The following is a 23,718-nucleotide window of genomic DNA, read 5'->3' as shown; positions in this document are numbered from 1 at the left end:
GAGACGATTGCTGGCGCTGCAAAGAGGGGTTCCATCAGGCATGAGGAAGAAGACTTTGAGAGAAAGCAAGAAGAGTTCCGTCCGTTAGGTTAGGGCGCTGTTTCGATTCCTTTCGATATCTTTCTTCAATTTACGTTTTGTTTTTTGTTTTTAAACCCAGTTTTCCATTGATATGATTCCATGTATAATGGCTCTATAGTCGATGCGCAATCTAACAAATAAAGACCTTTAGAATAGAATCAAATGCATTTATTATTTATACCATTTGGCTTTTTTTTATAAAAGATAATATATATATATATATATATATATATATCAAGAAAAGAAAAAAAGAAAGAAAAAAAAAGGCCAGGCCAATTAAGCAGTGGTTGGGCGACCAACACGTCCAAAGTGCCCACTCGGATGCTTAAGCGACGCTTTAAGTGACCGCTTTATTGACTTCAAAAAAAGTGACAGTCACTTTGACATGGCTAGGACAGCCCGGACGCTTAAGCGCCGCTTAAGTGTCGCCTTGACAACTATGGTCAAGATTCTCAACATATTTTAAATTTCATTCAAGTTACTTAAGAGACTGCATTTTTTGTGTCTCATACGTAATTTCGTCTTGATATAGTGAAGATTCTTGAGCATTCCAAGATCTCAACTAGACCATCTCAAGGTGAAGATTCTTGAGCTTTCCAAGATCTCAACTAGACCATCTCATCTTGAGATGGTCAAATTCTCGAGTTCCTCAAGATCCCACCAGACCTTGCTAGCTTTTGAACTATGCTACAAAATTCCACCATCAGATTAGTGCTGGTTGCTAGTAGCCTCCCAAAATTCAAGGAAGGCCTTGGCATTAACAGGACCTGTAATTAGTGGGTTGCTACTCCCACAGTCCCACTGCCTCAAAAATCTCTTTTGAGCTGTTCCTCATCTGAATCCTCTTGGATTTAAGATTCTTCTTCTTGTCCTTTAGCCCTTTTAGCCACATCTTGTGTCAGTGCTAGAGTGCCTCCATTTCCCTTTGGCTTGACCCTTCCCACTTCCTTGGGTTTACAGTCTTGTGGCGCTTACCTGGTGTACGCCTTTGGCATAACCCCAAATCCACACGATATTATCCTCCAATTCTGCTGATGGCTCTTGGTGTGTCGCCCCCCCCCCCCAAAAAAAAAAAAAAATTTTATCCCTAAGGTTTGGGCATCTCTCCTTCCCCCCCCCCCCCCTCCTCTCTACCCAACCCAAAAAAACCCAAAAGACCTGTTAGCTTCCTTCATCTAATGGGGTTTTATCCATTCCTAGCTTGAGATATTGCTACACAATCCCACCCCGTCTCCAGGTCCACTATTCTCTAGTCAAAAGGTCATATTCCTGATTTGTAGCTTCAATTTGGACAAGGCTTAAGCTTTGCCTTCCAAGCCAATCTTTCTTCCTCCAACAACACATCCTTGTCTCCCCTTATTTATCCTAAATTGGGGCTCAGAGGACACCAATCACCACTGTTTCTCCTGACCATTTTCTATCACTATCTGGGAAAAGAATTTAGCCTTTGTTGGCCTTGTAAAAGAACCAATTCCTTTACAAGAAAGTGGCTTTGCTAAAGTTCAGATTTTCAGGTGGACTTTTAGGCAGATCTATTTGTGGCACCGCCAGCAAGCTGATTTTGATGCCAGCCAATCTCACGTTTGAATGGAGTGGAAGCTCCAATGTCTGATATTCAACTCTCATTAGCCATTGCCTATGATGTTAGCTTCAAACTCCACATTGTCTCCTCCAAATGCTTAGCTGATGCCCTAAGGAACAGACACATCATTGTTACCTGGGGCTTAGATGTTTCCCTTTGTTTCCACTGGACAGTGTTTGCATAAATGCAAATCGTTCTCCCCCTGGGTTTCCTTCCCCTACCCTCTCTTGTCCTCTGCCTAAGGATTTTGGTATATAATTAATGTCCACCCAAAAAAAATCCAACACAAACAGCATTCTCACAGAATTTTAGTGATTCATCGTTAAGAAAAACAAAAAATAGAAACATCATTTAAATCATATTCCAACCATCAGGGGATAGCAACATCAATCCCCACCAACTCTGCTCCACTGTTCCTAAATGAATAACAAACCAGAATTATACCTTTCCCAAAATGCTACCGAGGAAATGGAAATATTGCAGATGTTGCTCGTGTATCAATCCAGAGCCAGGATTAGGGAACAGAAGGTGGTCAGTTGTTTCCTGAAAATAAAAGCATGTATACAACAAAAATGTTCAAAGAAAATATAAACATAAAAAAATATTAAAAAAATATGGAGACCCACAGTGATATAGATATAAATCCAACAAAAATTATAACCAAACTATCAAGAGAGAGATGCAGAGAGGATAGAATAACTGCTGTGATGTGCATTATCTTAGATGTAGTCATCATCAAATAAGTTAGTTATTAAACATTTAATTACAGCAATCCAAAAAGGATGCACGGAAGATGGAATCCAGTTAAATTGAACGACTAGCACCTTAAAGTCCCAAAGGGAACACGCAAACACAGGCCTCAAGGAATTGAGTTCAGACTTACTTGCAAACTGAATAATTACCCTCTCAAAAAATAAAACCAAATAATAATGATGTAATACAACTGATTACAATGGGATGGTTCCTTATCAAATAGAAAGTCTCTTAGTGTTTTACAATGTAACATTAATTGAACAAGACAATAAGAACTTTGTGTCTGAATGCTTTCACATACTACTGTAGTGATGTAAACCACAAATCAAGGGTTAGTCTTCAGGATCTATTCAAGTGAACCAGAAAGTTAATTTAGGGTTTTATAGCCTGGCAGTTCAAAGTATAATGCTGTCTTGGGGGGTTTTAGGGTTTAGGAATAAGACCTATAGGGTTCAGGTAAGCTCGGGATCCAGGGTTTACTGATTTCCAGATCTGAACCTTGCTTTGAATTAGAATTCAATATCAAATATTAGCTTTAAGGTTTAGGAAAATTAGGCTCTATTAAGAATCAGAATTTCTACGGGGGTGGCTAGGGCTAGGGTTAGGGTCAAAGATAAAGGCCAGGTAGGGGAAGATGATTCTAAAAGGAAATAGTGTTTGGATGAGGGCTTTGAAAGATATGAGTGAAAGAGGGTTAGGGTTTCTACAGTTTGGTGAAGAAGATGAAGTGTAGGGTTTTCTAGGGTTCTGAGTGAAGGGAAAGGGGCTGCAATTAGGATCAAAGGCAAGGGGAGGGGAGGAGATATCGCAGCCAAAAGGGGAAGGGAATAGGGTTGAGGGACAGGGGAAGGGAATGAAAACCTAGAATATACTAAGCCGCCGCAAGAGAGAGAGGGAAAAAAAGAAGGGGAGAGGGAGACTGTGTGAAGGATTCGGGTTGTGGAATCAAAGGGTAGGGAGGTAAGATGAAGCTCCTGCAAAGTTTGGAGGGGGGGGGGGGGTTGGATGGGACTGCAATGGGGTAGGGGCTGGGATGAGGTGAACTAGGGATTTGGGATAGGGAAATGTTACCACAGGCAAGAGGGAGGGGAATACAGGGGCTGCATGAGAGAGAAGAAGAAAGGAGAGATGTAGAGGCAGGAGGTGGGGGGTTTACTTGGCACTTGAAGAAGGAAAGAGGTTGAAGCATGCAGATAAAATCAGCAAATAGAAATCCACAGCAGCCATAGTCTTCCTCCTTCGAACCCTGCAACTCCCTCAAATTCTCCTCAAACTCAATTTTATTAATCAATCATACTTTGCCTTCTGCAAGCTAGTGGCTGTACTTATAATCTTAAATGGGTGTACTCACACTAGGACTCAACATTAGTTGATTCAAACTAGGACTCTGACTTAGCTCATCATTTTAGGATAATTTAAATTACAAAACATAGATAGTTTCTAACCTCCCTGTTGAAATTGGATTGCAACTAAGGGAATCCCTCTCTAATTGGGGCTCCTAACTTAACTAGGACTAATCAATAACTTATCCAAAACGAAACCAAATTCAAAACAAAAATAGGGTTGAAATTCTACTAGCATACTGAATCCAATGAACCCTAACTGGACTCAACTACAATAAGCCAAATTTACAAAATTGCCCTTTTAGGTTTCGAGTGTTGGGGGGGGGGTTGCTTCCCTTCTTTTAAAATTATCTTCACTCATTGGTTTCATTTGAGTCAACTAATTCTGGATTGCATTGTTAAAACGAATAGTTGGTGAATGAATCAATTAACTAACTAGCAATAGTAGTAGACATCACAACAAAGCAAAATCTAAACAATGCATCAGGGTATATGAAAAAGTCTTCATTATCATTGCTAGCTATCATTACAGATTCTTGATAAAATGAACTCCAAGTAACCAGATTCAAGTTGTGAACAGGTAGACCTGTGAAGTGCACAAAAAGATTGAACCACCCAGCAGCTTTGCACCAAAAGCTGCTGATACAAACATGATCAATTACAGCAAAGTCATCTTAAGGGAGGGAAGGTAATTTCCCTACCAAGGCATATCCTCGTCAGTGGTAAGGAAAGTCACGCACATCTGAGGACTGGTAATAAGTATCACTTTGAATAGGGCTAAACAGGAAAAGAGGATCATGTGGTATACACCATTTAGTTGGCATGAGGCTGGACTAAGTCAAGGGGTATCTGATACTTGTGAAAATGTAATATGAGCAAGGACTTAAACTTCAAAGAACATTCCGGGACTTTCGAGATAATAACACACTCGAGGTGATTGTAATTCCTCCAGAATTTACTCAAAATTAGAACTTTCCAGACAAGGGAGAAAATGAAGTCTTACCTGAGTAACTGAACCCTAATAATATGCATGTTCAAACATTGAGCAGATCTTTCAAAGAGCAAAGATACGGAAAGAATAAGTGCTTATGGCCTATACTAATCTAGCCAACTGAAGAACAATTTTGGTCTCCCTACCACATAAACTAGAGATTTTTTTTTCCTACATTTCAATAAGCCCAAGGAAGCTTAATGACCAAAAATCAATTACTTTAGGTATCTAGTGCCCTCTAGACCATGTCAGACGTATTAAAAGTGATAATGACAAAGTACTAGTATGCGATGAGTACATCAAGAAGAGAATCAAGAGATGGGAAGTTACTAAATGAACAAAATTCCAGTATCTATGACTTGGACAATTAAATCATTCATCATGGCACCAATTTTCGACATATATATGGAGAATTACAGCATCCAAAGTAAAAGAAGCTCTAAAGAGGATGAAAGTAGGCATGGCACAAGATCATAATGAATTCCAACACAATTATGGAAGAGCCTAGGAACCTATGGTTCAGCCTAGATGAGCAAGTTGTTCTAATAAGATTGTGAGAACAAGGAAAATGCTTGATGAATGAAAGAGTAGCATCATGGTCCCAATTTACAGAAGTAAAGGAGATATTCATAGCTATAATAACTATAAGGGCATAAAACTGATGAGTCATATTATAAAATTATGGGACAAAGTAATTAAAACCCACCTAAGAGGCTGAGAAAAGAAACCACTATTACAGAGACCAATTTGGTTTTATGCTGTGAAGATCTACAATGAAACTATTTATCTTATTAGCAGATTTATGGAAAGGTCAAGAGAGTGTAAGAAAGATATTCATATGGTCTATATTGAGCTAGAAAAGTTTATGATAAAGTCTCTAGAGGTTAAGCAAGTACTGGAGAAAGAAAAAAAAAATTGCAAGTAATGCGAAGACATGGTTAAAAATATGCATGATGGTTTAATGACAAGTGTAAGAACAATGGGAGGACAAGGTGAATTCCCAATTATAGTTGGGCTACATTAAGGATCAACTTTTTAAGCCCATATTTATTTACACCTATGATGGATGGTTTAACCAAAGACATCCTTGACAAGGTTCCTTGGTATATGCTTTTTGTTGATGATATTGTTTTAGTAGATGAGATGTAAGTAGGGATCAATACCAAGTTATGATCATGGAGAGCAACTTTGGAATCAAAACTCAGTACAATGAAGACGAAATATCTAGTGTGTAACTTTGGTCGTGATCAGACAAATGATGAGATGGTGAGGCTTGATGAGAAGTAGATTCCAAAAAGTGATTGCCTTAGGTACCTCAGCTCAATCATGAATAAGAAGAGTGATATAGAAGATGACATTTCCCAAGAATTAAGATAGGGTGGATAAAGTGGAGAAATTCCTCTAGGGTCATGTGTGATCAATGTATTCCTTTGAAGATCAAAGAAAAATTCTATAGGATAGGCATATAGCCAGCTATGATGTATCTTGCGGAGTGTTGGACTGTCAAGAAGAAACATATAGATAAACTCAATGTAACAGAAATGAGAATGCTAAAATGGATGACTGGCAAAACTAGGAAGGATAAGGTAAGGAATGATCATACTAGAGCTTGTCTAAAAGTAGCTCCAATAAATGATAAACTACAAGAAAATTGAATAAGGTGGCATGGCCACGTTCACTAGAGGCCTTTAAATGCCCCTACATAGATGAGCAATTTGATGCAAGGGCGGACCTAGGATATCCTTAAGACAAGTGGTGAGAAAGGATATGCATAGTTTAGGCCTTGAATCTAGTACGGCCTCAAATTGAGCTGACTAGAAGGCAAGGATCCATGTAGCCAGCCCACTTTAGTTGGGAAAAGGTTTGTTTGTTATTTAACTCTTCAGCCTAATCTAAGTGGTTAGAATTCATGGACATTGTCAATTTGTTTCCAAAAGTGTTTATTCTTTAGGAGACATTGCTTGGTAGGGTAAGGATATGACCACCAATATGGCATTTTATACTTTAAAGTTAAAATTAAAGTGTCCGTCACAAGCATGACTCCTATATTGAAGTGTCCAAGAAAAACCAAAGGAAGGTGACACACTAGGGTTAGAGTGTTAGACAAATACTTTCACAAGCTGATGCTGATTAACTTTATGCACACAACAAAATATATATATATATATATATATATATATATATATATATATATATATATATATATATATATATATATATATATATATATATATATATATATATGTATCACTATATAAAGCTTAGCAACCCCTCCCCACCCCCACAGAAAAAGAACAAAGCACCAAAAAAGAAGAAAAAAAAGAACAACAACAAACAAGGAAAAGGCTAAACAAGAGATCACGAATCTAATTAAAGAAGAAATGTTACAAAACAAGACTTCCAACTAAACAAAAATAGAGCTCCACAAATTAGCATTCTTTAAACCACCTTAAATAACCCATATTGCACATCAAAAGCTGCTCGAGTGATATTTTCCATGAAATCTTTAAAAATTCCACCACCATCAATTCCAGCCTCTTCAACTCCTAGTTCATTGACGAATGATACCCGGATCTGAAGCGGTAAAAAGATAAAAATAATTAATTAATTAAACTGATCACCAATATAAGACAAACAGTTATATGATTATCCATTCAACTATAGACAAAGCAAGAGAATTTTCTTAAAAAATAAAATGGAAAGGAAAAGGTTTCTAGTAGTATAAGAAGGAAACAAACGCCATACCATTCCACGAAGATCCTCCTCAGACAATGCACTCAACTGATTAAAAGCATCTTCAAAAATCCGGTCCCGTCTTATTCTAAATCTATGTCGGGTAAAAACAGCTTGAGGACCATTTCTTTGCCTTGCAGCCGCTAACTGTGACTGCAAATTGGTAAATCAATGAAATGTGATGAGAGAAACACACTGGACTCGTCTCACACATACTTATGCCCATGAGAGATAAAGAGGATAACATTTAACTCTCAAACACAAATGCCATACTCATGCTTAATATTATTTTGGGATAATTATTGTTGCCCACTGTACTATAGCTTAATTACTACTTTATCCCCTATACTTTTTGAAATTACTAATCTAACCTTAGGCTTTACTTGTAATTACTGTTGTCCCCTACCATTAAACTCGGTTAGTTAAGTGATGACATGGCAATTTTTATTTATTTAAAAATTCCAAAATAACCCTGAAGTTTTATTCTACTTGTTTACAGTTTATATTAAATATACATTATTACCTTGGTAATTAGGAAAAACTTAACCCTAATTTGGTAGCTCCTTATTTTTTTTAGCTTTTTTATATTTCCTTTCAGTTTTGTGTTATTTTTTAGTTCTTGCTATTTACTTTCCACTTTGATGTAATCAATTTTAAGAAACTCATACTTCCATAAGGTTTTCATTTATTTACCATCTAATTTGGCTTTACCAATTTTAGGAAGTTCCTTTTCTTAGCAGAAAAAAAAAATAATTTAGTTAGTCTTGTTTTGGAATTTAAAATAATAAGGATACAACTCTAAAATGGTACTTGATATGGGTTTTTTTCTAAATGAGGATAGTATTGTGTTTGGACTTCTTAATTTTAGATGGACAAAATAGACATTAAACATGCAACTGTAACAGTCTCTTAACGCTGTTAGAACTAAGGGGGCAACGGTAATTTCATAAAGAGCAGGGTCCTTTTAGTAATTAAGCTATAGTATAGGGGGCAACAATAATTATCCCTATTATTTTTCATCAAAAGAATCTGAAAGCACGAAATTGAAAGCAAACCTGTTTTCAGTCAAATACTCACAGTGAATATTCTAACTCTGCTTGTAAATGGCACCAAGAAAGGAGCTTGCTTCAGTATGTCAAATGCTCTTGTATTTTCAGTAAGAGCCTGATAGATAGTAAAAATTTATAAACATTTAGTTTACATAAGCTGGCACCCACAGCCTGAAGTATGCATGCCAGAAGATTGTTTACCTGAGAAATGAAAACTTCATCCACTGCTTCCTGAGCATGGAAGTCACTTGGAGATGTAAACTGCTGTCTATTATTCCAATCTTGTAACTGAATAGAGTTGGGTAAAAGTAAATTGATGTTTGTGAAGCACGAAAAGCAAGTCATCTACAGAGCATGGGTTTTGGGTGGCTACAACTGTAGTTTAGAAACTTCCAACTAAGAGTTGAGCATAGTTGGTCACTCAGTCTAAGAAACAGCAAAAGCATTGACCATAAAAATGTAACAATATTACAACTATTAAGAAAAAAAATAGATAGTAGCATACACCATTATATTTAATTGTCAATAAACAATGTGCAATTTTGCTTCCTCGTAATGTCAGGAGAAAATAATGAGGGTTTAGCCACAAAGTAGAAAACCATGGGAGGAGGGAGCCAAATAGGAAAGCAGAACAGTGTAATGCTAATATACCTGTGCTAGGAGCTCTGAAGCGACAGTGCTGACCTTCTGTTGAATAAAATCAACAGAGTTCCTCCTTTGTCCTGTGAGGGCGGTAGAAGATTTCCCCGCATTAGCAGACTTCATAGGAATTACCCATAGGAGCTGCCACAAAGCCTGCACAAAGCAGCAGACAAGTGCATCAGAATCAAGAAACCAAAAGTCAATACAATACAATGTTCTGCCACTCACATATAATCAATGCCAGTTTTGCTTATATACACTTTTGAGATTAGGAGCATTACCTTTCTCATTTATGTAAGTGACAAGATAGTGATACAAACTGTAATGCCCCATATTCAAATTGTCCTATTCTAATAATATTGAATGTGGTATTGTAAGAAGTGGACTGAACAGGCCAAAGCCATGTGACCAGGTAATATGAATGAATGGAATACTACTGTGTTTAATGGAACTGGGATATAGACTCATAGCTTGTGAACCAGCCCTAGTTATATTGACCCAGGTCTAGTTAATTGTTGATAGTGATTAAATGTGACAAAAATGGAAAATTGGACCGAAGTAACCCATAAGGTTCAAAGATGGTTTGCTGAAGGGTGCAATTCGAATTTTGGTTTAAAGAGGGTCCAATGGGTTGGTTTGGGTCATGATTGAACCTGACAATATAAACTGAACTTGTCTCTTAGATAAGCCCCTAAGCTTATTCTATTAGCAAAGAACAAGAAAAGGGAGAACAATTGAGGGCTAGAGGAAGAGAGGAGAGGAGCTGGAGGAGGTAGTCGTAGACTAATATGAGCAAATTCAGACCTAAAAAACCAGAGACTGGACCCAAGCATGCAAGCTCAACATAAAGGATTTAGAATTAAACACACTTGAAGGGATTTTTCAGCTTGATTTGAGCTCAGACCTAAGGTACGACTTGAACCGTGCATGAGATTAGGATTTTGAGCTCCAAGATAGACTATGAATGAACATAGTGAATTGAGTTCATTTCATGGACTTAAGATGGTTATGGCTAAATCTGAGTTTCAAATAAAAAACAAAATAAAAGGTAAAATTGAAACTCTATTTTGGTAGGTTGGCCCTCACGTAGTATTTGGACCAAAACTTTATTATTGAAACTCCAAATTGTATGATCTTAGGGCCTGTTTGGTTACTTGAGTCTAGAGATTACAAATTTATGGAGTCATGGTTCATAAAATTAACCGTTTGGTTAGCTTGAGTCTTTGGAATGAAATCTGTAGATTCATCCTGAAAAAACATCTATGGAGTCACGGTTAAAATGTTTGGCACTTTTATAGTAGGGGTGAAATCTCTGGATTACACCTGATACCCATAAATTTACAGATTCACGTTTTTAGTGTAAAAAGGTGAATCCCTAGATTTCATGAATCCAAGGATTCACAAAACCAAACGGGTATAAATCTCCCATTTGTGAATTTAGAGATTTCAAATCTCTGGATTCATGGTAACCAAACAGGCCCTTAGTGTTTCTTTAAAGAGGAATATATGGCTACAAATGTTATGAAATAGGAATTCTCTGGATTCAAAAAAGATCTAGGTCAAAAACCCTATGTACACAGGACCAGAATGCAATTTGGGCTGTCAAGACAGCAATAAGTGGCAAGCTGCTCTTTGTTGCCACCCTGCATCAACCTCTTTCGGTTACCTTGGATCTAGATGGTCTCGAAATGCCCCATCTAACCTAGTTTTTTTATCTCCTATGAGCCCCAGAATGAATGTTAAAGTAAATGGCACCCGTCTGAGGTCTTAAATTGAATGAAAATGGGGTTGGACACTAAGAATAGGGATCTTCTCTTGTTGAAGTTGTAGACCTTGTGGAATAAAATGAAATATTTTGTAGGAAGGTACTGACAACAAGAAAGAGGGTGGACAAACACTCGACCTTAGAAACAGGAAAAGGGTAAACAAGATGAGGTTGGGTAAGTAAAATGTACCAACTTATTTGGGTGCTTGGTTGTGTTGTTTGTAATGTTCTTTTATGTTTAATGAGCATTGTTGGAATGACATTGTTAAATCTAATCAAGTTCTAAGACTGAAATGGTTGTCACTTATATAGGTCCTTCTGATATTCAATGAAACGTTAAGATGCCACGGTATAAACTAGGATCATTCATCCATGTTCAATTGCTTCTCTAGGAACCATGTTAAGTGATCCATGCTAGTTATACGGTTATATCTTGAACTTAAAAGAAGAGAGTTCATAAATGAAACTGAAACTGGAAATGTTAAATATAAAAACTAAAAAATGAATAAAAGCTATTGAGCTAATGAGCACAACTTTTGTAAGTCCTGGTACCGAGTGTGCCCAAATGAGAAGGCATAAAGCAAGACTGAAAACTGGAAAGATAATGTCTAGGCCGACTAAGGCAACGACACTTGTGTGGATTAGACTAAGGTATCCTCTCTACAGGTGAAGCTTGGATCTCAGACTTAAGAGGAAATAAAAGTGAGTGAGTTGAAAAGAAAAACTACTATGATAATAGAACCGAATTGAATCTGTTGCTATAAAGAAAACTCGAATGAGTTGCTTGTTTAGTAAATAATATTGCTTGCATAGTTGTGCATATTGCTTATTAGGCTTGTAGAGCTCATTACATTTAATGTCAATAGATGCCAAGGTCCAGATTAAAGGCAATGAAGCTGACACGCAGATGATGGGTTTTTTTTTTTTTTTGGTGATGATTTCTTGTTAGTCTTGCAATGTATGTATGTATCCAGCTCTAAGGAAAGTACGAGGATAGTTGTAATTTAAGCTAGCACTCTGTATATATTGTGAATGAGTAGGACATATGCCATCCTCCTTCCTACCCAGGTTTCCATATTGTTACGGTAATACTCTAATGATAGGTTTAACTGCCACGTGTCCTTCTAGGGTTTTGGAGATGTGAGCCCCACCTAGCCCTAAAAACTCGGGACATAAACTTTCTATTATATAAGATGCGAACACAGAAAGAAGATTAAAGGTAATTTCAACATTTGAATCCTGTATTGTCCTCAAACTTTGGTTAATCCCCACTATACAAGAATACAAGATCCTGTGCAGATTATGCCAAAGCCATCATTTCCAGACTACACAGAAAGACGACCACTAATTATTATTCCATATTGATGGAATGATCCAACCAATTTTAGTTTAATCAACTCAGTGCTCAATTTATCATGAAGCTAAAGTGTTCCTGTACAAATTACCTATCAAGAAATCAGAAACATTTGAAATTTCTACCTGCACTCGGGCACAGCATGCAAACCTTTTCCACGAAATTTGGAAGGAAAATAATACAAATTACCAACATCAACTAACACTAATTTACCTGTTTCAAGATAACGATCAAGTTTCTGATGTCTTTTAAAGAGAGTGGTTTCTCCTGTTCATAGAATTCCTCATTATCGACTATCATGAGCATATGCCTGATGCAACAGAAAGTTTAAACCAGAAAAGGTATGACTCGTCAGATCAGAACATCACATATAGATTAACAAAAGTCTACAAGTAAAAGACGGTATTAATGCAATTGAGATAAGATAAACAAGTGGGCTTACTTATACACAGGACAGAAAACAGCTAAAGGTAAGAGCCAACCAGGGCCATCTCCCAATAGATATGCTGTCTGGTTAGACAAGGATGGCCATTGTTGATTCTCATGGCAGCACTTCATAAAGTTCCAAATCATAGGAACAAGCTCAGTTCTGTATGCTAATACAGTCATAATCCGCTCAAGAGGTAAAGTATTGAACGTAACATGCAGGAAAGAACAAATGGCCCCAATGGCTTCCACCTCCTTATTTTGAGGCACATCTTTTGAAGATCCACTTAAAAGTGAGGTACCTCTAGATAATACATTAACCTGTTAAATCATTAGGAAGAAAAAAGAATTGTAATGGCTGCAGCACAGGTACAAAATGTTTCTTGCATTAAACTTTGACACATTTTTCTCTTTCCCAAAGAGTTTTAACAGGTGAATTTATTGTTTAAACATAGCTTTAGAGACTGAGATGACCGTTGACTGGCATACCAATTGCTGAAGGAGGTGTGGATCTATTGCATTAATAATCTGACGTTCCAAATCCTTGCTCATAACCTCTTCGACACATTCCTCATCAATAACCATTTCATCAACGCCTACAAAATCCAAGCATAAGCAGAATTATGTTATCTCAATAAAGTCAGTCTAGCGTACAGGCAAGGAGATGTACACAAGTCAGCTTCTTTACATCCAACAGAATACAGAGATCAAACAGAAAAAACTACCAGAAAACACATAAAAGGGGGTAAGGATGAGGGAGAAAATACAAGCATGCATAAATTACTAGGTATCAATGGAATCACATACCTCCTTTACTTTCTCTGTTTGATGATTTAATTGGGGGCAGTGCCTCCAACATATATGCAGAAACCACTGCAAAGTCTATTGCCTGTACCATTAAAGAAGATAATAACAAATGATCTTAAGATCTCAGGGGGAGGGAAAAAAGCATCATCATTATTCTGGAACATGACAGACCAAAATAGCACACAATTATGCATGACAATCATCCTACATTAGCCATGCAACAATCATTGGCCAACAAGAGCACTTCACTGACTGGTGCAGGGCAAAAGGGTAATGACATTCAAATGGACAACTTTTGATAGTTAAAAATTGTCACCATGCACATCAGAAAACATGAGCAGGTCCAAGAGACAGTTAGAAGTTATTGAACTCAAATAACTACTTAAAATATTGGAGATTGAAGCTTGTATTTGATGGAGAGGAAGAAGAGTCAGTGACTGGTGGTGCTTACAGCGCAGGAGACAAGAGGAGAAAGACAGATGTCAAGAGAAGCTACTGCATCACAAAGAGAACCATAGGGTTTGGATCCAAATGTAGATCCCCACTCCAATACCATGTGGAGAAATTAGAAAAATGGCTTAGGACATTATGATGTGAACACAAAGGCCCCCCTGGCTGAAACCTCAAGTGGGGCTCCCATTATGGCTTCAAGAAACCACCCTAAGCTGGTCGAACCCCTTTTTTGGGGGGGGGGGGGGGGGTATTTTGGGCATTTTGCCCCTTATTTTTATTCTAGAATTATCCCCAAAATATTTCAAAATTTTAGTTGAGTCCACATTAGTCTGAAGTTGAGTTTGGTTTGGTTTGAAGAGTTTTATTTTGAATCTTTGATTTAAAGCTGTTTTGGATGAGTCCTAAGTTATCTTAACTAGCATGTGCTTTTTAAGTTAACTTAAAAGTTTAATTAAGCATGTATATTTAGTAGATTCCAAATCTAGGGTTGAAGTCTTTAAGTAATTAGATTCCATTTTAAGTGTTTTTGTCAAAAGGTGGGATCCTCATCCATTAGGGAATCCCAACCCAAGTTAGAAATTTTCTTTTGAAGGCCATAAATAGCCCATTAGTTCATTGTACTTTTCAGTTTTTGATGAATAAAGATTATTGAGTTTATTGCAGCCAAAGTGGACGGGCAGGGTTACTTTGAGGGGGACCCTGCGGTTGTCTAGATCCAACTTCTTCAAGCGCTCTAGTTCAGTGCTGTAATTCCAGGAAGCATCTTCAGCCTTCAATCATAAATTCCAGCCATCAAGAAGTAGAAATCCCCCAGCCCCACCCCTGCCTTCCCCTTGTCCGCAGACCTTCCCCACCCTTCCCCTCTTGCCCAAGCCTAAGAACCCACCCCAACCCCATCACACCTACCCCCCTCTCCCTTCTGCTTCTAGACTTCTAGTACAGCAAAGCCCTACCCTTCCCCCAGCAACTGTAGCCCCTCCCTCCTTTCTCCTTGTTCCCTTCTAACCCCCTCCCTATTAGTCCATCTTCCCCAGCCCCTTTAGGTCCCTTTTCCCTTCCCCTATGTCACACCTAGCCTAGGCTGTTTGCCTAAGGTTATTCTCCCCAATCAGCCTGATTTCCTTAACCCAGAAAATTTATGCATTTCATCTTCTACCTTGGAAGAATTCTGCAGAGTTTTAAAGCCCTGAGTTTAGATCATCCAGACATCCTAAAACCTCTGACTCATTGAACCCTAGTTCTGAAATTACAGAACCGGCAAGGATAAGCCCTAATCAACCCTGACCGAATCTCCCTAGGAACCCTAATTCTGATTTCTGCAAATATCCAGAACCCTGTTCACACTGTAATTGAGTTTGAGAATGTGAAAACCCCTGTGAAACCCTAGAACTTTTCACCCTTCTTCGCTGGAATTTCCTGGGAATACCTAAATCTAGGGAAATTACTTCAATACCCTTAGCCCTAGATCCTGGTTTACATCACATTACGGTCACAGCCCCTCTTTATAACGGGACACAGAACATCCCAGAATAGGTGCAAACTATAAACACATAAATACCCCAGGGACATTTTACCCTCAAACCCATATACAACAACCTAGAACCAAATTTGTCGGCATATCGCAGAGACTTTACAGCCCCTAGCCCCCTATACTGACAGGACTATCCTGAATGGAAGATAACAGGCCCAAACCACGCTTTTAAGTATTATGATTTTTTGCAGGGGACAATTAATATCAGATAATTAGAAAGTCAAGAAAAGACTTCAGTTGGGCTTCAGTAAGCCCTATGGTTCAAGAGGACAGTAAATCCCAGCTTAATCACATATGCACAAAATTGGGTCCATATTTTCATACCAGAAACAACAATTTCTATCATTTCATGTTCAGATTGACAGCACTAAGAAAATATTATGCTCTTACCAAAAAAAATATATTATGCATTCAAGAAGTCTCATATAAGTAGATAGGCTTTTAGAACATGGTTCCTCATAATATATAACTACTCAAGCCTTCAATCCAGACAATGAGATTCCTGATCTTCCATTCAAAACTTCAGTGGAAAGTATGACGCAATGTAAGATCCAGTATTTAAAAGAAATTTTCAAAATTTTGTAATGGAGGTATTTCTAATGAAATCTCTCTTCAAGATGGTAATCCAAGACTTCTCACTAATCAATGGTAAAAAATTAAAAATTTTGAACAGTAGAAATAAAAAATAAAATTAAAAATCCAACAACATTCAAATCGAAAAGGATGGTGTCATGGAATATACAAATAGAGCAATAGAAAAGAACATCATCAATGCAAGTAGAAATCATGATCCATAAGCAAGGGCACAACCATTCCTTACCATATCAAAGGAACTGTTTGGTTGAGAAAAAGCGGTCACAGCAGTCTCCAATATATTTCCAAGAAGGCAGGCATACCCAGGAAATTCACTTGATAAATCATCAGGAAGAACATTGGCTTGACCATGCACACACAATGCCATCTGATGAATATAATGTTTGCTCATCCCACTAACTGCAAATACCTGGAAAATAACAGCACTCGCAAGAAAACAACATTTTTATAGTCAGAAATCATTAACCTCAACAAAAGTGGAAAATTCATCTACTGTTGTAAGCATGGTTTAAAGTATATTTTGATATAGTAGAATACTGCCCGATATTTATCCACATCGGTCACTACTAATATGATACATACCTATACATCTCTTTATTTTATAAAAATGGCATGTATCGAAATGTATTAGCCAACACAGGTTGGTATGACATGATATTACGGATAGATCTTGATACCATCAAAACATCCAGTACAGGGTCCAGTAGCTGCATTAATACATATCAGCCGATCCATCTTGATATATCTTGATACTGTTGATACATCCACAAAAATCATTTTCACTCACAGACTCGACACAACTCCTGTTCTAGTGGGAACATGAAGAACACCCAACCAAGAGTCTAAATCCTCCATTCAATCTTGGTTTTTCATACTTTTGGAATAAAAGAATAATCAAGGAGTTTCCAAACATCATACTTTGTATCATTCAACAGTATTCATGGCTACAAACTATCACAATATATAAGAACCTCATCTTTTATAACTATTAAACCAATGCAATAGTTTGGTAATACATTATTCTTCATCTTAGTGTTTCTGCATGACACTTGTTATATATATTGTTTATTCACGGTGTGCTTTGCCCCAAAAGTGTATGTTCCTGCATATTTGACCCCTTCTCATTGTTGTGCCATTCCATTGTATCTATGATACAGTACGATACAATATGCTTTCTCTTCAAAGATTGACTGATATGATACCCAATAACGATACTCTAAACCTCAGTTTTAAGAATTAATCATGTAAATGTATCAACTGATAATCAAAAAAGCAAGCTAGTAAAACAACACACATTCATGAGTCAATTTAGAAATATACAGATGCAAGTATTCCTTAAGAAACCGAAAGAACAGATGATATAATTCTGAAGCAGAAATATCACAAACCAGGCCAACGGCATATAATTAATGCAAATTCCTTCTTAATAGAAGGATTTCAGTCCAAAGATTTCAATGTCATCAAGTATATTTACCTCTTTTAAACGTGGAAAAAGTTGCCACAAGAAAGGTATGGTAAGAACTTGGGAGGAAAAACTCCATCTGGGAAGTACATTTGTGCAAGTGCAAGGCTGCTGACCAACATGAGAAGCAATAATGGAAAAACTGCATCTTGGATCTACATTTGTACTAGTAAAAGGTTGCTGACCAATGTGGGAAGCAATAAGGATAAGAACATTCCCTAATGAAGAAACCTCTCTAGTAGTGTTAGCGGCTCGATCTGTTGTATTTTTCTGCGTACAGCAATCTACTTTAGCACAACAATCAGATTACAGCAGATTACAAACAAGGGGAGAGGAAAAAGAAATATGCATGAAAAATTAGGATGAAGAACAAAAAGCATGCAACAGAACAACCAGTCATTCTTACCGTTAATTTAAATGTAGAAACAAAATGTTACTTGGTGCCACCAAAGTGCTAATTGGAAAAAGCAACGCCCATCCAAAAAAAGTTTCAAGTTTTGACTAATTCAGATTTTCTCTAACTTGATGGTTGGACCATATTCAAACAAAATGATGCTTCGTACATAACATGCAATATGAATTAGTGTCATGTCAGGGAATAATCTCATGATTTTCCAGTATTTTATTACAAGGAATACATGGGGGAGAGAGCATTTGACAGATCAATTTCTCTTTTTTTCTCAGTTGTCTTTTTCTTCCTCTATACTGTAGCTGTCAAGGCATTGCCCAGGCTGCACCATGGCGTCCAGGCATATCAGATGACCTGGCACCTTGGATGCCTTGCTCTCCTTCTCCAATGGTTTGGTTTGCCTAGCGCCTTGACAACAACACTCTCCATCTTAAACTTATTTTCAGTTCAGTAAAGCTTAACTTGGTACCAAAGCCTTCAACACCTCTCCCAGCCAGTTTCAAGAGTCAATAACCCTTCCGAACTTCTACAAAATCCAGGCAGGAATCTCAGTCAAAGAGGCAAGATTCCAGCCGCTCAGCATGTAGGGAACAACACTATAAACTACGAAAGGGTAGAATAAAGTCTATGGGACCATTTGAAGCTTCACAGACAGAACCAACTCAGCTCATTGGTGTCCAGATCAGGTTGTCAAAGTAAATTTCAGAGGTAAGCCTTCAAAAAAGAGTATATTTAGATTTGAAACCTGTATGGATTGAGTCACCATGGATACTTGATTGGCATCCTAAGTCTCACTCAAAGATACAACCTTTGTGCAGCCTTTAAACTCAAATCAGCAGAGTTCAACACTTCTAACCCTCGTCACCGGTTGCCAGTTTTCTTTGTAGATTATGGAACTTTATGGAAGTCTTTTGGTAACAGTCTTAAGAGATTTCAGAGTTTTGGAGGCCTCTTTTTTTTTCCCCTTTTTATTACTTGAGTGCCTCAAATTTTGAGTTCGACTTGCCAAACATGCTGGCTGCAGGAGCTGTACCACTGAAAACCCCTCTCGCACAAAAAATGAACAGAATTGAATTTCTGAATCTGTTTCAGTCAGTGCACCTGTGATCAACTTTAATACAAAACTAAAAAATGATAATAAAAACAAATTTCTAAAAAATAAATAAATAATAATTAAAAAAAAAAGGTACCAAAGGAATTGGTCTTGTCTAGAAGGGTGATGAATTAGGGTGTCGGTAAACTCCTCAAATTAGTCAGTTCATAATCTCACTTAAAAATGTCAGATCCCAGTAGACTAGTGGATTCAGTGCCAGAAGAGCTGGCAATACTGGTAGAACCACTTCATCAGTGGAATGAATCCCACATTTCTGTAGTTAAATTGGATATTTCAAACTTCATGGACTGGTCTTGCTTAGTCAAGCTGTACCTAAGATGCCAGGAAAATCAATTTACATTTAAAATGCACCTTTTCACGGCTCATTTGTCATCAACAATTGGCCAATCCTACAATGGACGTCACGTCACATGTAAATACTGGTTTCTTTAATGGACTGCCAATACACATATGACTTGATGTTTCTATATTAGATACATGGAGCGTAACACTAGGGTTCCTGGGAGGCCCTCCAGCACCTGGGTCACCTTGGTACCTTCACAAATATGCTCTGTGGTTCTACTTTCTTCTCAGACAATTCCTCTTAAGGCATGAAGTTCCTCCTTGTCCATGGGAAGCAGAAAATTAATAGAAAAGCAAGCTGGCAATGGTTACTTCAAGATTCAATGAAAAATTAAGGCTCTCTTTGGTATCTGATGATTTTGAGAAATATTCTGGCAATTCTCTTCATCTTCACTGTTATCTCAATAGTGTACATACATGATGTACTCTCAAATCTCTCTCTCTTGATCCCCTTTCCACAACTCCTGCCCCCACCCCTCTCCCCAGCCTCCACCTCACCCCCTCTCCTACTCCACCATTTTCTGCAACCTCCACCTCAACCCCCTCCTGCAATAATGGATGCTTGTAGTTGGACTGGTAGAAGTGGGTTATGGTCATGGTAGGAGACCTTGATCTCAAGGGCAATCTTACCAGATCTTTATCTGCGATCTCCGAGTTATCATGCATATAACCCACTTCACTCACCTTGTTATTCAGGTCACTCGGCCTAGCAACAAGAAAGTTGTGGCAATTGCTTAAGTGAGTTGTAATGGCTTAAGGACTTCTTTTAAGACCTTGGTATCAACTTCAGGTCTTCCATGATATGGTATTGTGGTAGTCATGACCGGACAAAGCATATGGAGATTAATTGTCAATCATAAAGGAAAAGCTTGATCATGGACTTACCCATGTTCTGTTTGTTCAATCCTGTAATAAATTTCCTGGTGTTTTACTAAAAGGCATAATAGCAAGGTTGGGCATCTATGCATCTACACTCTAGTTGGGAACCACTGTGATGTGAGTTTTAAGAGTAATATAGGTTTACGTGTAATTATGTGTTATGAGGATCAGCTTGTGATGACTCTTTTATCCTTCATTACAAACACACTTATGCTCTCCTGATAGACAAGTCATCATTCTGCCGTTCTGTTTCATATCAGCAAGCATGGTTAAGGTTTAAACTAGCAGCATCAGTTTTTATGCCATCAAAAATTTTGCATAAAAAGAGTTGAGATTTTAAAAATATTATACACTATTTTTGGCATGACTGTTTTCAAATTCTGCAAATGTACGGAACAAAATTGTACATGTGTCAGAGTTAAGTGTTTCTATATCCCATGATGTCCAACAAAAAAAAAACTACGAATTTTGGATATGCCCAAAGGATAACATTTTAATATGCTACCAAACAAAAAGAAAAGGTGGGAAAATGCCAACCATAATCAGGCCTGCAATTTGGATCTCAATAAGATGGGTATCAAAAATAACAAAAAATACAACAAATTGGATTATTAGGGATGAAATCCACACCTTTGCGGTCACAATAATATCTCTCAACAATGCAAATGCATTCCTTTGTATCAGATAACCAACTACTTTGCAAACCCATGGAACTTTAGGATCTGTCAAGATAACCACTGCCTCGAGCAAGATGATTGCTGGCAAACTGGTGCACTCAGAAGACCGCAAAAGTTGATCCTTAAGCTCATTCCTATTCCCAAAAAAAAAGAGTTTCAAAATAACAGTTTAACTTGAACAAGAAAGTGAGATGAAATGTAATAGGTAGAAAAAGCATGTGTATTTTCACACCCACGTTGTATGAAATATTTTAGGCTTTGAAGACACTTTTCAAAGCAAAACCTATAGTGTCCAGGCAATCACGTCACCTGGCCCCCCTCCAATTCCTTGGATAGCCTAGACACCATGACAACTATCACTTGAATTGCCAGGTGAAGCTGATAATTGTAGGACAGCACAAAAAGCATATAGAATTTTGAACATCCAAACTATAAAGAAAATGGGGGAAAATCCAGATCCCAAGATATCAATAACAATGAAAATTGAAAATCAAACAGAAGAGGAGAAAAAACTGAATCTGAGAAGTTTCCACATGAATCCAAATAAGAAACATCAAGGAACCCAGAACAACTGAAAGTAGAGACCTACCCAATCAGCTCAACCCTGAAAATTTTTGCTTTAATAAAAACTGGGAATGGCTCTTACTATTTCTTATGGGTTAACCCTTGGATCTCGTCTCCCGGACCATTCATTCTTACCATTTTTATTTAAACAATGAGAATGCAGCTAAGAAGGTGAGAGTCCGTTATTAACAATCTTGAATGGGATACCCAGTCCATCCAATTTTATCTACCCAACAGGATGGTCTCTCTTACACCTACAATTCCTCTCATCTAAGGACCATTTTGCTTGCAATTCAACTATGGATAGCCATCTTTAATCCAAATTAGCTTCCTATTTTTTTATCTGATACTCTGTTTTCAGATTCAGGATCTCCTTGGTCACAATAGTGACACTTTATCTGGAGACTAGACTTCAAATCTGGACCTTTTATTTGCCAAGTTCTTTACGCAAGTGTTCTAGTTAAAGGCATCTTTCTAAAGTGGATAGACAACCAGCATGGAACCAAGACCAAGTGAACCAGCAATGGACCAGGCCAGCTCAAGCCAGCCAAATCAGTTCAGACGGTCTTTTATAAGGCCAAAACACTGTTCACGTGAACAGTGTCACAGCCCATTATTTGGCATATTGGGAGTATTCATTGAGGATTTTGTGGGGCCCACGATCAGATTTTATTCTTGGAAGATTTAGGACCTTAGTTTAGTTTCTACTTTAGTTATTCATGCATGTGGCTGAAATATAAAGCCTAGTAGTTTCTACTTTTAATTAGTTTCCATATTTATAAGATTATATTGTCATTAGTTACTAGGATATTAGTTTTTTTTTTTTAGCCTACTAAGTTTGTATTTCTTGGAAAGCTTTAGTCAAGCTATAAACAGGCCATTAAATAGCAATAAAAAGAGACTTTTGGAGGGGGGGAAGGATGAATTGAAGCTTTAGCATAGGACGTTTGCAGCCCCCCTCTCTCCTCTTCTCTTCTTCTTCTTATGAGTGTTCTTCTCATTCTTCCCCTTCTTCCAGTCTAATTCTTCTCAGATTTCCCCTTTTTTATCCTTCTTTCTTCTTATTCTGTCCCATGTTATAGCCCCAGTTAAACCAACAAATCAATAAATTAGAAATAGTAAAATAGAAACAAAGAGACAAGAGAATAGAGAAGTGGGATAGGTGGAATTAGATCACAACAAAAAGGCTCCTTCAGCCTAGGTGCTTAGCTCTCAAGTCTCAACAGCAACGTCCTCAACCTTCCTATTACTCAAGCAAGAAACAGGAGAATAAACTCAAGGCAAAAGTGTCATTAATCAGTTCATCAAATCGGTGTGTGACTGAGAACAGCCAATCTCACCCCCACACACATATGTATCATACTACTATTATATATATTACAAGGTAACCTGATAGGCGCCCAGTGTCTCATGTTTTACTCCCGAACAGGTAAGAAGTGTCGCATGGATCAGCCACTCCAGCACAAGCAGGGGAACCTGAGGACTCCAGCTAAATACAAAGAGGACCAGTAGCATATGCTGATCGGGTTGCAGCCACAGCATATGGAGAGAGGGATTGGAGGAGTGTGGGAAGTCCTCAGGAGTGTTTCTTATATTGAGAGGGAAGGATTTTTTTTTTTTTTTTTTTTTTGGGGGGGGGGGGGTACACAGTTCTTAAGGAGGGTTTTTGCAAGGAAGACTTGCAGGGGAGAGCTGATAATCTCTGGTAGGTTGTAGGAATGAGATTGTGCTGCTGAATTCACATCTGTAACACCAGTCCAGACTACATTGAATAAGATTGAGTTGTTCCTCTTACAATCTGAGCTATCTTGTGTGTGATTATTGCATTGCTGGGTGTGCTCAGTGCTGTGGTGTATTTTCTGCTGCTGTGTTTGAATTTCTATTGCTTCAGGTGCAAGTGTATGAGTGTGATCTGAAAAGGGGATCATTAAGCTACTCTGGAGCTTAACATAATCCATAACCGTGGATTGCCTCGTTGCCTTGACATCAAGGGTATCTAATATCTGTAATGAAATGCCACACTGAAAAAATCACTTTATCAAAACTTAAATGTACCAAATGATGTCCTCAAACCCCACTTATTTTTTTAGAACTCCTCAGGTCTAGATTCCTTTCCCACTTATCGAATTTTGGACTGTTGTACTAAACAATAAGGGTAATATTGTAA

At 37.7% G+C, this 23,718-nt stretch overlaps 1 protein-coding gene across 3 annotated transcripts in view; it reads right to left on the bottom strand.

Moving 5' to 3' along the window:
• Positions 1–23,718, bottom strand: part of UPL6 (ubiquitin protein ligase 6) — a 66,532-nt gene that overhangs the window by 34,965 nt on the left and 7,849 nt on the right. For all 3 annotated transcript variants that reach the window (XM_089153452.1, XM_089153453.1, XM_089153454.1), the window contains 13 exons: positions 20,941–21,121; positions 17,579–17,836; positions 16,331–16,513; positions 13,527–13,608; positions 13,209–13,315; positions 12,736–13,040; positions 12,507–12,603; positions 9,184–9,327; positions 8,734–8,820; positions 8,561–8,647; positions 7,496–7,636; positions 7,199–7,324; positions 2,108–2,206 (listed from right to left, as the gene is read on the bottom strand). In XM_089153452.1, the coding sequence (XP_089009578.1) occupies positions 2,108–2,206; positions 7,199–7,324; positions 7,496–7,636; positions 8,561–8,647; positions 8,734–8,820; positions 9,184–9,327; positions 12,507–12,603; positions 12,736–13,040; positions 13,209–13,315; positions 13,527–13,608; positions 16,331–16,513; positions 17,579–17,836; positions 20,941–21,121 (1,897 nt within the window). The remainder of the gene's footprint in view (positions 1–2,107; positions 2,207–7,198; positions 7,325–7,495; positions 7,637–8,560; positions 8,648–8,733; positions 8,821–9,183; positions 9,328–12,506; positions 12,604–12,735; positions 13,041–13,208; positions 13,316–13,526; positions 13,609–16,330; positions 16,514–17,578; positions 17,837–20,940; positions 21,122–23,718) is intronic.

Source organism: Hakea prostrata, chromosome 4 (genome assembly GCF_041222555.1).
Source record: "Hakea prostrata isolate BN-2017 chromosome 4, UWA_Hpros_2, whole genome shotgun sequence".
Classification (NCBI taxonomy): domain Eukaryota; kingdom Viridiplantae; phylum Streptophyta; class Magnoliopsida; order Proteales; family Proteaceae; genus Hakea; species Hakea prostrata.
The sequence above is the reverse complement of the archived record's forward strand: the minus strand, read 5'-3'. Positions and strand labels throughout refer to the sequence as shown.